The 14,015-nt window shown below is 43.1% G+C and overlaps 1 protein-coding gene across 1 annotated transcript in view; it reads right to left on the reverse strand.

Annotated features, from left to right (window-relative positions):
• Nucleotides 1–14,015, reverse strand: part of grin2da (glutamate receptor, ionotropic, N-methyl D-aspartate 2D, a) — a gene marked incomplete at both ends in the record, with an annotated part of 166,154 nt that overhangs the window by 151,269 nt on the left and 870 nt on the right. Inside the window, 3 exons of the mRNA XM_084031483.1 lie at nt 6,157–6,423; nt 12,138–12,275; nt 13,334–13,384. Coding sequence (XP_083887609.1) covers nt 6,157–6,423; nt 12,138–12,275; nt 13,334–13,384 — 456 coding nt within the window. The remainder of the gene's footprint in view (nt 1–6,156; nt 6,424–12,137; nt 12,276–13,333; nt 13,385–14,015) is intronic.

The following is a 14,015-nucleotide window of genomic DNA, read 5'->3' on the forward strand; positions in this document are numbered from 1 at the left end:
ACCGTCAACAAACTGCTCCAGCCACCGGCCACCAACCCACCCTCCTCCCCTGACCTCTGTAACTCTTTCCTCCTCGCCTTCAACAACAAAGTCTCCCAAATCAACAGCTCCCTGACTGCCACCATCAGTAACTCTTCCTCCCTCACCTTCCCTCCCCCACCACTCCCGCCCCCCCTCCCTCACCTCCCCCCCTTCCCTCCTCTCACTGCTTTCTCCCCTGTCAACTCCTCCCACATCCTGGACGTCATCACCGCATCCAAGACAACCACCTGCTCTCTGGACCCCCTTCCAACGACCCTGACCAAGGCTTGCCTCCCTGTCCTCCTCCCTCACCTCACCACCCTCTTCAACCAGTCTCTATCCCTTGGTCACTTCCCCACTGTCTACAAACTCGCCTCCATCACTCCCATCCTCAAAAAGCCCACCCTGGACCCAGCCAACCTCTCTAACTACCGCCCCATCTCCAACCTCCCGTTCCTCTCCAAAACCCTGGAACGCATCGTCGCCGCTCAATTCCACACCCATCTCCAGTCCAACAACCCCTTCGAACCCCTCCAGTCTGGATTCCGCCCACTCCACAGCACCGAAACCGCCCTTGTCAAAGTCATCAATGATCTCCTCACCTCTGCAGACTCCGGTGCCCTCAACATCCTATTACTACTAGACCTCAGCGCAGCCTTTGACACTGTGAACCACTCCATCCTCCTTCAAAGGCTCCGCCAACAGGGTGTTGAGGGCACTGCACTCGACTGGCTCACCTCCTACCTCACCAACAGACAACAGTTCGTCTCCCTCTCCGGCCACACATCCACCCTCTCCCCGGTCACGCAGGGGGTCCCCCAAGGCTCAGTCCTCGGCCCCCTCCTCTTCATCTGCTACCTCTTCCCCCTTGGTCACATCATCCGCAACCTCAACCTGGACTATCACTGCTACGCCGACGACACCCAGATCTATATCAGCACCAAATCCACCCAGAACCCTCCTCTCACCCACATCGAAACCTGCATCTCCACAATAAAAACATGGCTGACTCACAACTTCCTCAAACTCAACAGTGATAAAACAGAGCTCCTCCTCATAGGCACCAAATCCACCCTCAGCAAAACCGGACCCATCTCACTCACCATCGACACCTCGACCATCACTCCCTCCCCCCTGGCACGCAACCTTGGCGTTATCCTGGACCCCACCCTCTCCTTCGATCACCATGTCAGCTCCGTCATCAAGACCTCCTACTTCCACCTCCGCCGCATCGCCAAAATCCGACACTGCCTCTCTCCCCCTGCTGCCGAAACCCTCATCCACGCCTTCATCTCCTCCCGCCTCGACTACTGTAACTCCCTCCTCACCGGCATCACTTCCCACTCCCTCCATAGACTTCAAATGGTCCAAAACTCTGCTGCCCGCCTCCTCACCCACACCCGGTCCCGTGAACACATCACTCCCGTCCTCCACTCTCTCCACTGGCTCCCCATCAAACAGCGCATCAACTTCAAGATCCTCCTCCTCACCTTCAAAGCCCTCCACCACCTGGCCCCCCCCTACCTGTCTGACCTCCTCATTCCCCACCGCCCCACCCGTGCCCTCCGATCCTCCTCCACTCTCTCCCTGACAACACCCACATCCAGACTCAAATCCTTCGGCGACCGAGCCTTCTCCCGTACTGCACCCCGACTCTGGAACTCTCTCCCCACATCTGTCCGCGACTCACCCTCACTCCCCACATTCAAGTCCCGGTTAAAAACATACCTCTTCTCCCAAGCCTACGACCTCCCCTACCCATAGCCGGTCTCTCCATCACCTCGCTCATTAACGTCTCACTGTCTCTCCCTCGTCTCCCCCTGTATGTCTCTACCCTGTTTCTTTTGTGTCCCTTGTAAGCGTCTTTGGGTCATTGAAAAGCGCTATATAAATTTAATGAATTATTATTATTATTATTATTATTATTATTATTATTCATCCATCCATTTAATCATTTTTCTCAATTCCTTCCTGTAGTACAAAGAGCACTTTTGTTTACACTTTTTATGGAGTCCATCCATTGATTTAATCATATTTGCTTGTTTGAGAATACAGTGTAATTAATCGTCAGTGTAATTAATCAGTTGCACAGTTCGTGTACCATTACATGTTATATATTTTTTAACTAGTAAAAATGTTCTGAAACTATTCCAGTGCATGAAATATAAATATAGTGGATAATTCTTCGCCCGCCAATAATAGAAATTGGGGGGGGGGGGGGGCACCGACATCAATCTTGCGTCTGTTCATCATCATATACATTTGAAACAGGTGTACAATGCTGTCATAACATTTAATTCTATTTTAGGATGTTTAAGGTGAAATGTGTTCTATCAGGAAAAACATTCCCAATTCAATATTTCTGTCATCAAGTGACAATATGAATAATGTAACACATTTGTGGGCTCAAAGTATTGTGTAAGCCATTACGTCAAATTAGTTGTATTTTAAGATTAACTAAACACATGGTCCATGCTGCACTAGTGGTTGATATTTTTACCCTGCTGCACACACTGCCCCGCCACAATCTGTGATGTCAGAGTACCTTTTTTGCCATAGACTGATGTTGTTACTACCTCCAAAGACCTCACAGATTAGGGTGAGGCAGTTAGGGTGAAAATATTAACTAGTGCAGCAATTGATCGTGTGTTTAGCTAATAGTAAGGCTTACACCTGAATTAGAAAATGTATGTCCTGGTAAATTTGCCATGGGTACTGCATGATGTCTTAGGAGTTCTGCTACTATTCGCAGCTCCATGATTTGTCTTCTGATGACATCAATAGTCTCATTTCTGGTGTTCAGCTGAAGCAGACTGTTTGTCTATCTTCATACATTTGAAACAGATGTGCAATGTTATCAATTGGTTGAACAATAAGTATGAATGTGTTCTAAAGGAAAGTGTTAAGGCTCGGTTATGCTTCCGCGTAGTGATCACGCAATGGCCACGCAGTTGCTGGGGGACCGTGATAGTTCTGCGTTGGGTTTACGTGTCGAAATGCAATTCAATGCCACACCGGTAAAGGGCACTATGTTTTTTGTAAAGACTGACCGACCGACCGAGACTCTTGACATATATCGTCGTTAGCCTCGTTATAGCCTATTTGTTTACTTTCCGGCTTTAAACATCCACAATATTACTACACCTATTAAAAGTTTAAATGGCGGTGTTTATGAGTGGAAACCGGAAAGCGGTCTCCAGCGGATGTAGTTAGCGGACCAATCACAACCAATGCCGCTGCGTTGGTGTTGCGTCGCCTCGACGCGCGTCTAGGATTTTTGGGAGGTGCACGTCAGGCCCTTGCTTTCGACGTAAGGGGGGTCCGCAAGGATGTAAGGGGTCCGCAAGCCCCCTTGCGTTGTGTCGACGCGGAAGCATAACTTGGGCTTTAGTCATTGATCAAAATGTATTAAAAGCAATTTTTTAAAATTTGATTTACTATACATTTCAAATAATGACAACTGTTACTTTTTTATTTGAGACAATCTAAAATAATTAGTTTGCTCCAACCTAAAAAAAAAAATACCTTTAAAAAGTAGTTGCATGGAGTTAAACTTTTCAGGTTAACTAAATAAAATGATTTGCTTTGAGTCAATGTCAAATATTTGGTGTGATTGATTACCTCAATTTTTTAACATTGATCCAAAGTTTTTATTTTTTCAGTGCTAACAAAACAAAAGAAGAGGAGTGTCCTGGACATTTGAGTGGGGGACATTTAATAATAGTTCAGCAGCTGCAGCACATGAAATGACTTTTAGCAGCAGCATATTAGGGCGGCATGAAGCAAAGGAAGGTCCACACTTAGTCCATGCCAGAAAAAAGTTACTTTTGTGGCATGGACCAAGTGTGCAGGTGTTCCCCTTTTGTTCCTCCATCAACTTAGTTCGCTGGAAGCCATGGACCCACGTGATGTGTGTGTCATTACTTTCCTTCGAGGCAGTTTGAAGCGCTGCCTGACATTTGCAGTGTGTTCCGGAAACACGGGGCAGGAGTTGAAAGCAATCAATGTGTTCAAAAACATAAAATCTGACAAACGCAGCGGACTAAAGATTTAAAACAACCTTTAACTCCAAAGGCAGAAATATCTCGTCTAAGGAAATACATAGCGCACATCGAGAATTTGATCAAAATTAACTGTGGTCAACGGTACTTACCCATTTCCTATATATATTTTATTAGTTGCGAATTAAATAATTCCAAAATGATTGAATTCACCTTCAACATCATTGAAAAGCAACATACCTGAAACTTCATTGGTTTCCATGTGTGGATTCAGACTTTAAGTGCAATCTTTACTGCAATTGTCATCTTAGTATAGCGTCCCGTCATGCTAACATATCCTAAATAACACTTAGTCAGCTGGTAAGAATGCTATTAGCAAGAGCTGTATTCAATTTAAAATACAAATTAATTGTCCCCAAATGCAATGATTAGTCTACGGGGAAACAGTTTCCGTGACTGTTACATCATAAGTCCAGCAGAGTTCAACCATTCCTTCCTAATCAACGTTTCACGTTCTTTTGGGGTTTTTCTGTGCATTCTCCCTTTCCTTCTGTCATCCTTTCCCCCTTTCACAGACTTTGTTTTTAATGATTCTTTTCCAGCATTGACAATGACATAAAGATTTAAAAACAAACATAAAAAAAATGAATAAATGTTTAATGTTAAACCCCTGAGTTTTAAACTGAAAATACCGCCAGCTGAAAGAGCAGTGAGGTGGATCCCTGAGGGGCTTCGAAGTGGGAAATAAATCCTGAGAAACTGGTTGTCTAGATTACTGCAGGGAAATCTAAACTCTACAAACTCAGACAATAAAAGTTTAGTTTAAATTTTGATGTCAATAACCTTTTAAACATTTGCTACTCAACGGTGATTTGTCACTTTTTGAACCTCTCAGAAAATGCTTGGATATGCTGGAAAAAATATGCTGGAAAAAATAAAATTAAAACGACCTCATATGAGACACAAACACTCAACCTTCTTCTCAGACAAAATTATATTCCCATACAACTACTACCCATACGGCGCTCTCAATTACGTTTCCAGGGAAATGACAAATTACATAGTTAGGTTGAGACAACAAAACTGTCGGCTTGGTCCAATAAAAAACTTAAAATTAATACAAAATTAAAACAAACAATCGTACTTGTGGCACACACACACACATAGCAGTCTACTGGATAAAAGACCAACACAACAACTGCATTTCTGATACTTCAAGAAAGAAATGAAACCCACAACAGAATACGTTCCACAATGTTGTTTCTTCTCTGTGGGTAAATATTTGGAGACCAGGCAGAAAACAACATGTTTATAAGACGTGTGATTTGTTTGCGAGTTGGCTGATAACCCTCACACAAGTGGACTCATCATAGCAGGATGAAGCACTGCCGAAGAAACCTTGGAGTAACCAAAGCACCAAATGCTCAGTGTTTCTGGAGAGCAGCTGCGGAGCAGAGTGGCGACATTTCAACGCTGAGTCGCACTACGAAGCTCCCAGGTGTGTGCCATAAATTGTGTATGTGTGTGTGTGTGTGTGTGTGTGTGTAAGTGGCCCCAAAGGATGTCAGTGCAAATGAATAGTGTGTCTTCAGTCAACCTCCACTAAGTAAGGCTTTTACCAGCAGCCGATCTTTAAATGGTGCAGTGCTGTAGCTCTAAAATCTTTCCTCTGGTAAAAATGCCTGAAGAAGAAAACCGTTGTAACTGGAGGTGCAGAGAGAGCGTTGCAAATATATTGATCTGATGAAGTTGATTAACCTGGTATTGAGTTGGGCTATATATATATATATCAAGCTGTTTATTCATATTTAGTTTTAAATATCTGCAAATTGATTTTCTTTCACTGAACTTCCAAGTTCAGGAATCCGCAAGCTTGCACTTTTAGGTTGTGTATCATGCTCCTCTTTTTATGGAAACAGCCGGAATTAGGAGGTTAGGAGGCCCAGGCTACATACGGAGTTGTTTCAAGGGACACAGCTCCTCAAGATGAGATACAGGATAATGTATCTCAATACTGAATATTGCACCACTTCTAGAAAATGTTACCATAGGAGATATTATTTTACCTTTATTTTTTTAACTCATACTCATAGACATAGCGATACGCTGGGAGAACAAATCCCAACGGACTCACCTGGGCTTCGTTGTCTTTGAGCAGCCGTTTGGCTCGAGCCCCGCCGGGATCATCCGTCACGTTGAGAATCACCACACTCTTCTTCTCCCAGCCAATAAACGAACCATCTGTCATACCCTCCACCATGGCCAGGAAGTCCTCGTAGCCGTGGTGACGGGTGGTGACCACGGAGAAGGAGGTCCAGTCGTACTCTTCGAGAACCTCGAAGATGACCTCAAGCTGCAGCGAAGTGGAGCAGGTGAACTGGAGGTAGATGGAGCCACTTTCCTGAAAGCAACAAGAGAGAGAAGGAACAGGAACCCATAAGAACATTTGGGCTTTTTCACCAAAATAATATCACCGAAATATGTACCGTTGTACAAAATGAAACCACAGGAAAAGTTAATAACTAATCACTGTTTGTTGCTGGGTTCTAACATACAGTATACTGGAGATAATGTCTTTCAAATTCAACTTGTCTGTAACACAAAATGAAGATAGCTGTATTTACAATATATTTATGAAGACCTTATAAATCTGTTACCATGTTCCATGACAACTTGACTGTAAGCTGGCCCTCACATTATAGTTATGGCTGAGTATGCAGCATTTTTTTTAAATCTTAAAAACATAAATGAAGAGCAGACCCATGACAAAATTGTAAAATATGATACAGCTGTGGTGGCAGCAGTCCTGCTCTGACAGCAGAGGAGTTTGAGGGGATGTATTTCATAAATACAGAATTACATTATATTGCATGACCTGCAGTATGTTCACAAATTTAGCTTCCACATATTATTCAGTGATTACTTGAATTCCGTTTAGATTCAAATAGACAATCAAGGAGGGTATGCTTTAGGACATGGCTGCCATGTGATTGACAAGTCGCGACCATGGCAATGTCTGGTCTGGGAGTTGTCCATGTTTAAGGTTGCAGGTTAATGCCCTTGCAGAACTTGACAAGCTATTATACTCCACCATACTTCTCTTGCCAAAATGCATATGCACACGTACGTAAGGGTATATTCATTATTCTAAGTTGACTACTTTAACAGTCACAGAGTGTGAGGACAAGAAAATAACAAATTACAAACACACGTCCTCTACCCTGAAAAGGAAGCAGTCACGATTCTGGTGAGCTTAGCAGTAGTGACATAATTGGAGCAATTCTTACAAAAATACTAATTGCCCTTCTCTTCATCAGTGGTTACTGATGAGGCCAGAGTATCATGTTTTCCAAAATGTTTTGCGTGTAGAAAATAACTATCATACAAGGGACCTCAGTCTGAGTGAAACTGAATATTCTTCACTCAGCTCCACAACAACATGAGCTTCCACCCTCTGTTGAAGATAGGGAAGGATATTCATCAATATAACTCACAGGCCTTTTTATTTTGAAAAAATAAACAAACAGGGTCCTTGTTTGAAGTGTCAGATCTTGCTATGTGGTGCCAATAAATTGGGCAACCTCTGCTGGTTTTCCAATACTGGTACACATCATCCAGTGCTGTTCTTAACGCTGGTCTATTTTACTTTAAAGTGACAAGTATTTCACCTGACTTGGTTCAGTTTTAAGTTATGGAATATTAGGGACTTGGTTGAGACCAAAACAGAGCTAAAAAGAGATACATATTGGACTTGAATTCATCAGATGGCCAAAAACGCAACAATTAATGATTTCTACTGAGCCCATGTCTGCTAGATGTGTGAATAGGTGTCACACTAAGAGAATGTAACGTATGAAGGGAGAGGCAGACAAGGTTTACCAATAAATAAGTTAGTTTTATTTTCCCAATTTTCAAATTTGCAATTATTAGTACAACCAGTGAAACCGGCGAAGAAGAACAAACGGAGCTTCGCCAGGCTGCCGGCTTTCCACAGAAAGGCACTAGACAACCGAGCTCGCATTTGTGTAGCCCAATTGGCAGAGCGGAGGATGTTTTTAAGGCTACTGGGTGCCTGCAACAAAACAAACGTTTACGTATGTAAACATGGTTTTATGAATGAAAGTGAACCTGTAACCACGTGACATTTACCCTTGGATCAGGAGCATTATACCAAATGAATCGCACCTGTGGGTGCGCAGCCCAACCCCTATATGTATGCTGCACACCCACACACTCTCCCTCTTTTCTACTGACTGGGAAGGAAGGCAGTACCCACCTTCACTACCAAGTGACAACAAGGGGTTACAGGTTCACTTTCATTCATAAAACCGTGTTTACATATGTACGTTTTATTTCATTTCAGTGAACCTGTAACCACGTTACAGCATACCAAATCAGTCACGAGGAGAGTGAACCGGTACACTTTTATAGACCAAAATAAAGGAAGTCCACACCGAACACGAAGTCGTCCAAACACTGTATTGTCAGCAGTCATGCTTTTGGACATCATTTCTCCAGTAAACAAGGCAAGAAAAGCAAAACAAAGTGCCCAACTAAAATATCCTTGAGCATTTAACAAAAGAACTGCTCAAATGTAAAGGAAAGCAAAACTCAGGCATCTGCTGCGACCCCAAGAACCGATGAGGCAACAGCAGAAGAAGACAGGTTTAGTCTATAAAACCTGGTGAAAGTAGACGAGGAAGCCGAGCTCGCTGCGTTACACACATCCTCCAATGGTGCGCCTCAAAAAAGCGCCCATGAAGTGGCCATTGCCCTCGTTGAGTGAGCCACAAGCCCTGAAGGAGGATCTGCTCCCGCATGCACATAAGCCAGGGAAATCAGATCCACTTTCCAATGTGCCAGATGTTGTTTTGACACAGGCCTGTGGGGCACCAGCATATGCGACGAAAAGCCTGTCAGAAGAGCGAAGCGCCTTAGTCCAGTCAACATAAGACCGGAGAGTCCTGACAGGACACAGGCTGTGGAGCTTCTCAGGGCAAGAGACGTTTCAAGGATGTGGCACAGCATCCTCTGGGCTGCCATTGATCACATCACTTGCATGGGATGACATGGCAGAGAGTACTAAATAAATAGACAAATAAATCACAATTTTAGCAGATGACAAAAATAGGCATATTTATGAAAGATCATGAAAGAACAGCCTAATGAAGAGCGGAGATCATCTTCATTTTTTTTCTTTATGCTTTTGCGATAAAAATCACAAGAGAAAGCCAACCTCAGTAATCCTTGTAATACCACTCCAAAGGGATAGGTGGCGATAGAGTGTCAACAACTGGCACTCGCCTCCTCAATATCTACCGCCAAAGAAGAGGAACATAAAGTCATCAAAAAATCAGTTATTGCAACCGACACCGCTTACAGTGTAGTGTTAACCATGCCATCAGGAAAACACACTAGGTGACACAACGATTCCTTACCAAAGCGGAATTGATAGACTGTAGCACGTGACGTGATCAACACTCGCAACAGCCTCACGGAACGCCAGCGGGGTGCTAAAGAATAAAGCAGCCCGACTACAGACAGGAGCAGTGGGCTATCAGCCATTCGGTTTTATTCTGGAATTCTCAAATGGTATAAGCTTACCGACCAGGAGGAAGAAAAGAGGGAGAGTGTGTGGGTGCGCAGCATACATATAGGGGTTGGGCTCCACAGGTGCGATTCATTTGGTATAATGCTCCTGATTCGAGGGTAAACGTCATGTGGTTCCAGGTTCACTGAAATTAAATAAAACTTCAGGTTTCCGCCTGTTCAAACTTCAATAACCCAAAACCCTCAAAAGTGCCTATACTAATTAAACAAAGAGTACACACAAGAAACACACCACCAACCTCAGCACCTGGGTAGCTAGTTTGATAGCTAAAGTGGGAACCAGCATAATAAAGACAAATTCAATGTTAAACACTAAACTATTCATGGGCTCATGACAAAGCATCTGCATTCTCAGAGCCCCTAATGTGGCTAATATTCAAATTGTAAGGCTGGATGAAGGGAACCACCTCAGGTTTTGCAAAGAATGAGGACATGTAAGTGGGTTGTGGTCGCTCCAAATAACCACAGGCGATCCACACCCACTCACACAAAATTAAAAATGCTGGAGAGCCCAAATGAGTGTGAGGGACTCATTTTCCATTAGAGAATAATACAATAGGTTGTCAATTGTCGAGAAAAGAAAGATGTTCTACGGCAGTCATTTTCCTGAATTAACACCCCTCTTGCGTCCACATTGCTAGAATCTGCTTGGATTTTAAATGGCTTGTCCAGCTGTGGAGCCATCATGGCGGGTCCAGAGCTTAACAGAGTTTTAACGCAGTTGACAGTTGTCAGTCCATGTAAACGTGGCTTTTGCTTTCAGAAAATTGGTGCAACTAAGGACGGAAGGTTCCTGCAAAAGCAACAGTTAAAGCCAACCATACCGAGGAAGCGCATTAACTCACATTTTGTAGCAGGCACATCGAACTCGTCAATAGCCTGCACTTTGGCACACATAGGGCTAAGTTGCCCTGCCCCCCTACCTTGCCCAGGTAGGTCACGGTCACTCCAGCAAACTCACACTCACACACGGCTAGATTGACTGTGAGCCGTGTCGGCACGCAATGAGCAGTCGCAAGCGCTCTTAATGTAATGGCCAGGTGTCACTCAGAAGAACCACATCATCCAAATACACAGTAACACCTTCCATACCAGCCACAACACGATTCATTAACCTTTGAAATGTACAGGGTACATTACGCAACCCAAAGCTCATCACACAATAAGAAAATATACCTTTTGGCGTGATAACAGTGGAAACTTCACAAGCCCTCTCAGTTAGCAATACTTGCCAATACCCTTTAAGGAGGTGTATTTTGGTAACAAATTTGGCAGTTCCTACCTGATCAAAACAATCCTATTTTTGAGGTATCGGTATAAAAGCGGGAAGTACTGTCAGACTTTTTAACCAACAGACACGGCAACGACCAGCTGGAAAAAGACGTTGTCCTGAACTTCCCTCTTCTCGTTGGGCACATGATAAAAATGCTGGCAGAAAGGTTCAGCATCCCCAACCTCGATATCGTGCTCCAACAAATCAGTCTGTGTAGGCACGTCAGTAAACAAAGCGCTGAACTCACCAAGCAAGTCAGGTGAGTCCCGAAATTCCCACACACTCTAAATTCAATTAATAAAAAGATGCCAAATTACAAATATCTATCTTTATTATGTAGAATTAAGAATCTGCCATGTCCATAATGTAATCCCCATACGGGAATAGCTCATTGAGAATCATTTGCCATCCACAGAAGGACTGTAGAACATATGAGCTTCCACCAGCTTCAGTCACATTTTTTTAACAAAGATTTAGTGATAGAATATAATTAAAATAATTGTATTTTTATTTGGTATATACGATAATGGCTATGAGCATCAGACATAACACATTTCTGCACATATTTTGTAGCAATCAATTAATCAATTGCTCTGAAAAACAAACAACCAGAAATAACCAGATTACGTCATAAGATTTCTAGCTCAGTGTTAAGGTATGATTCAATCAACTTTAATTGCCAGACTCATGGTCCATTAAAATACACATACAAATACATACAGCAACACATACACAGACAACACAAAGACAATTAAAAAAGGCAATTATGTTGACAGCAATTATGTTGACAGCCCATTGTTCTAACAATAGCCATGGCCATAATGATAACTTTTGGGGAGCAGCTTTGGAGGGAGACCAGAAGGGACGGACTGTGTTGCTGACTTTTTTGAGACATTCTCGCAAGACTTTTGGAGCGTTTGCTGCTAGCTAATTGAAAAAAGTTGGGTTTTTCATTTGGATACTTTCAAAAATTTTGCTTACTTCTCCAATGTTGTCAACTTCAGCTTTAATTGTGAATTTATACTTTAATCTACTGAAGCAACATGTCAAATCTAAATTCAAAACCAAGAAATCTTAATGGGAAAAAAGGTCATTAGGGGTCAAGAGGTATTTCTTCAGTAACTTCACTCATTATTTCTTACAGTCTGCGTTTAATCTTCCAAGCCACAAAGTCGTAGCTCTACTCCAAATTAACATTGTTCATGATGCAACGTTAAGTAATCCATCTCTACCTGTGGCTCTCGTCCAAGGCTGGCCCCTCCCCCTACGGCAACCACGGGAACACCAGTCTGGGCGGAGACAAACTCCAGCATGGGGGCCAGAGGGGCGCGGTTGGGCGGGGGCGGTCTCTCCTCCTCAAACACCAAACCCTGGAAGTAAAACAAAGGTTGCCAAATTAAACAAGGCACATCATCAGAGGCCATTACATCAGCCTCATTGAGACTCAATTTCACAAGCTTCTCCTCACATTTTTATGAATCAAAGCCGCCATTTTTTTCATTGTCATGCAGCTTGAGAATGAATGAAAGTGTGAACAGGCAAAGGAAATATGTCAGAACAATGTACAGTATATATTCAAAAGCTGTCAGTAGTGTTAATGATAATGGCTTATACTGCTAAATCGTATCTGGACTACAGAAGAAACATTCTTTCTTTTACAGGCTTAATGTAAGTAATGAAACCACGGTTGGAGGCTTTTTAAAAAATCAGACCTCTGTGCTGATTTGATTGGCAATCAATGTTTATGGAAATAAAGTTGGAGATAAGTCCAAGTAGAGGACTGGCATCCTGTCAGGACAAGAGTGTGTGTTGTACCTGCACAACTTAAGCTGCTTCAAACCAACTGGTGCTTTCAAAGAACATCAGGAAAACAACAGATAAGCTGCTGGCGCGTAGGACACCTCAGCTCCTGCAGGGCTTACTAACAAGCCATGTTTGTATGAACATTCTAGTAATCAGCATTTTTTTGTCTTGATTACCTTTCAAGAAAGAACTGTCAGCGGCGGTAATGAATTCAGGATAAATGCATGTAGTTCCTGGAAATTGCCATTACTTTCTGTAATGATATGAGGAGCGTCGGTGATTTGAGGCAGGCTTGATGACTTAACGCTTGTTTTCTTGTTGCGATTCAGCACAGCAAATTGAAGCTAAGTGAATCTGACAGCTCAATTCTCACATGGGAAGCATTTGATAAGCAAATAGGTTAGAGACAGAACCTGGAAATAAGATAGCCAGTGTTACTTTCTATCACAGTTGATCGAAGGCGTTTATAACAACAACACCTTTCCTCCGTTCTGACAATGGAAACAGACAGATAGACACAGATCCGATAGATGCAAACCGGCATATTTTTCATCGAAGAACGACTGATTGAATATATGAATGAGTAAATGAATCAAGAGCATTTGGACGTAGTGTGTTTTATTACCTCTGTCAGCATGATCGCTAGCAGCTCTCTGTGGAGTTGAGGGGCAGACTCCTGTCCACAAGTGTTATACTATGAATGAATGAATGAGTGAAAAGATGAACAAAGTGCGCAATGGAAATGAACACGACTGAATACACAGATGAATGAACAAACAAGATAACCATGGCAACAGCATGGTAATGGAGGTGCCACGGTTCATGACATGCTCGGGCAAAACATTGTGCCAACTTTTTAAAGCTGATGCTAAATTTGTAATTCAGAGCATAACTGTAGCATAAAATAACTATTTGTTATGCAAAGATATAGTGAAGAAATTTCTCACTCCTCTGTGTGTATTGTAATCTGAGCTCCTTTACTGCTCACCATCCAGGGAGTCCAGTGCAGAGGACTACACAGTGAGCTCATCAGCAAAATGACAAACACTTTTGGAGACAACTCGAGTCATTTTCTCTGCGCCCTTAATTACGTTGCTGCTGTTGCATCATTAAAACCTGCCGGGCTAACTAACAGCCACCGTTCTGCAATGCACTCATACGGTGGTTACACCTGATAATGCAGTCCCTCTTCACGACATCATCACATTAGTCCAACCTTCAGTCCCACACTAGGGAAACACTGTTTTCTCTGGCAGCACTGTTGCGGTTGTTTGCACTGTGTGTGCTGTTGCCACTGTTAGCGTCTA

Source organism: Eutrigla gurnardus, assembly GCF_963514095.1.
Source record: "Eutrigla gurnardus genome assembly, chromosome: 17".
Classification (NCBI taxonomy): Eukaryota; Metazoa; Chordata; class Actinopteri; order Perciformes; family Triglidae; genus Eutrigla; species Eutrigla gurnardus.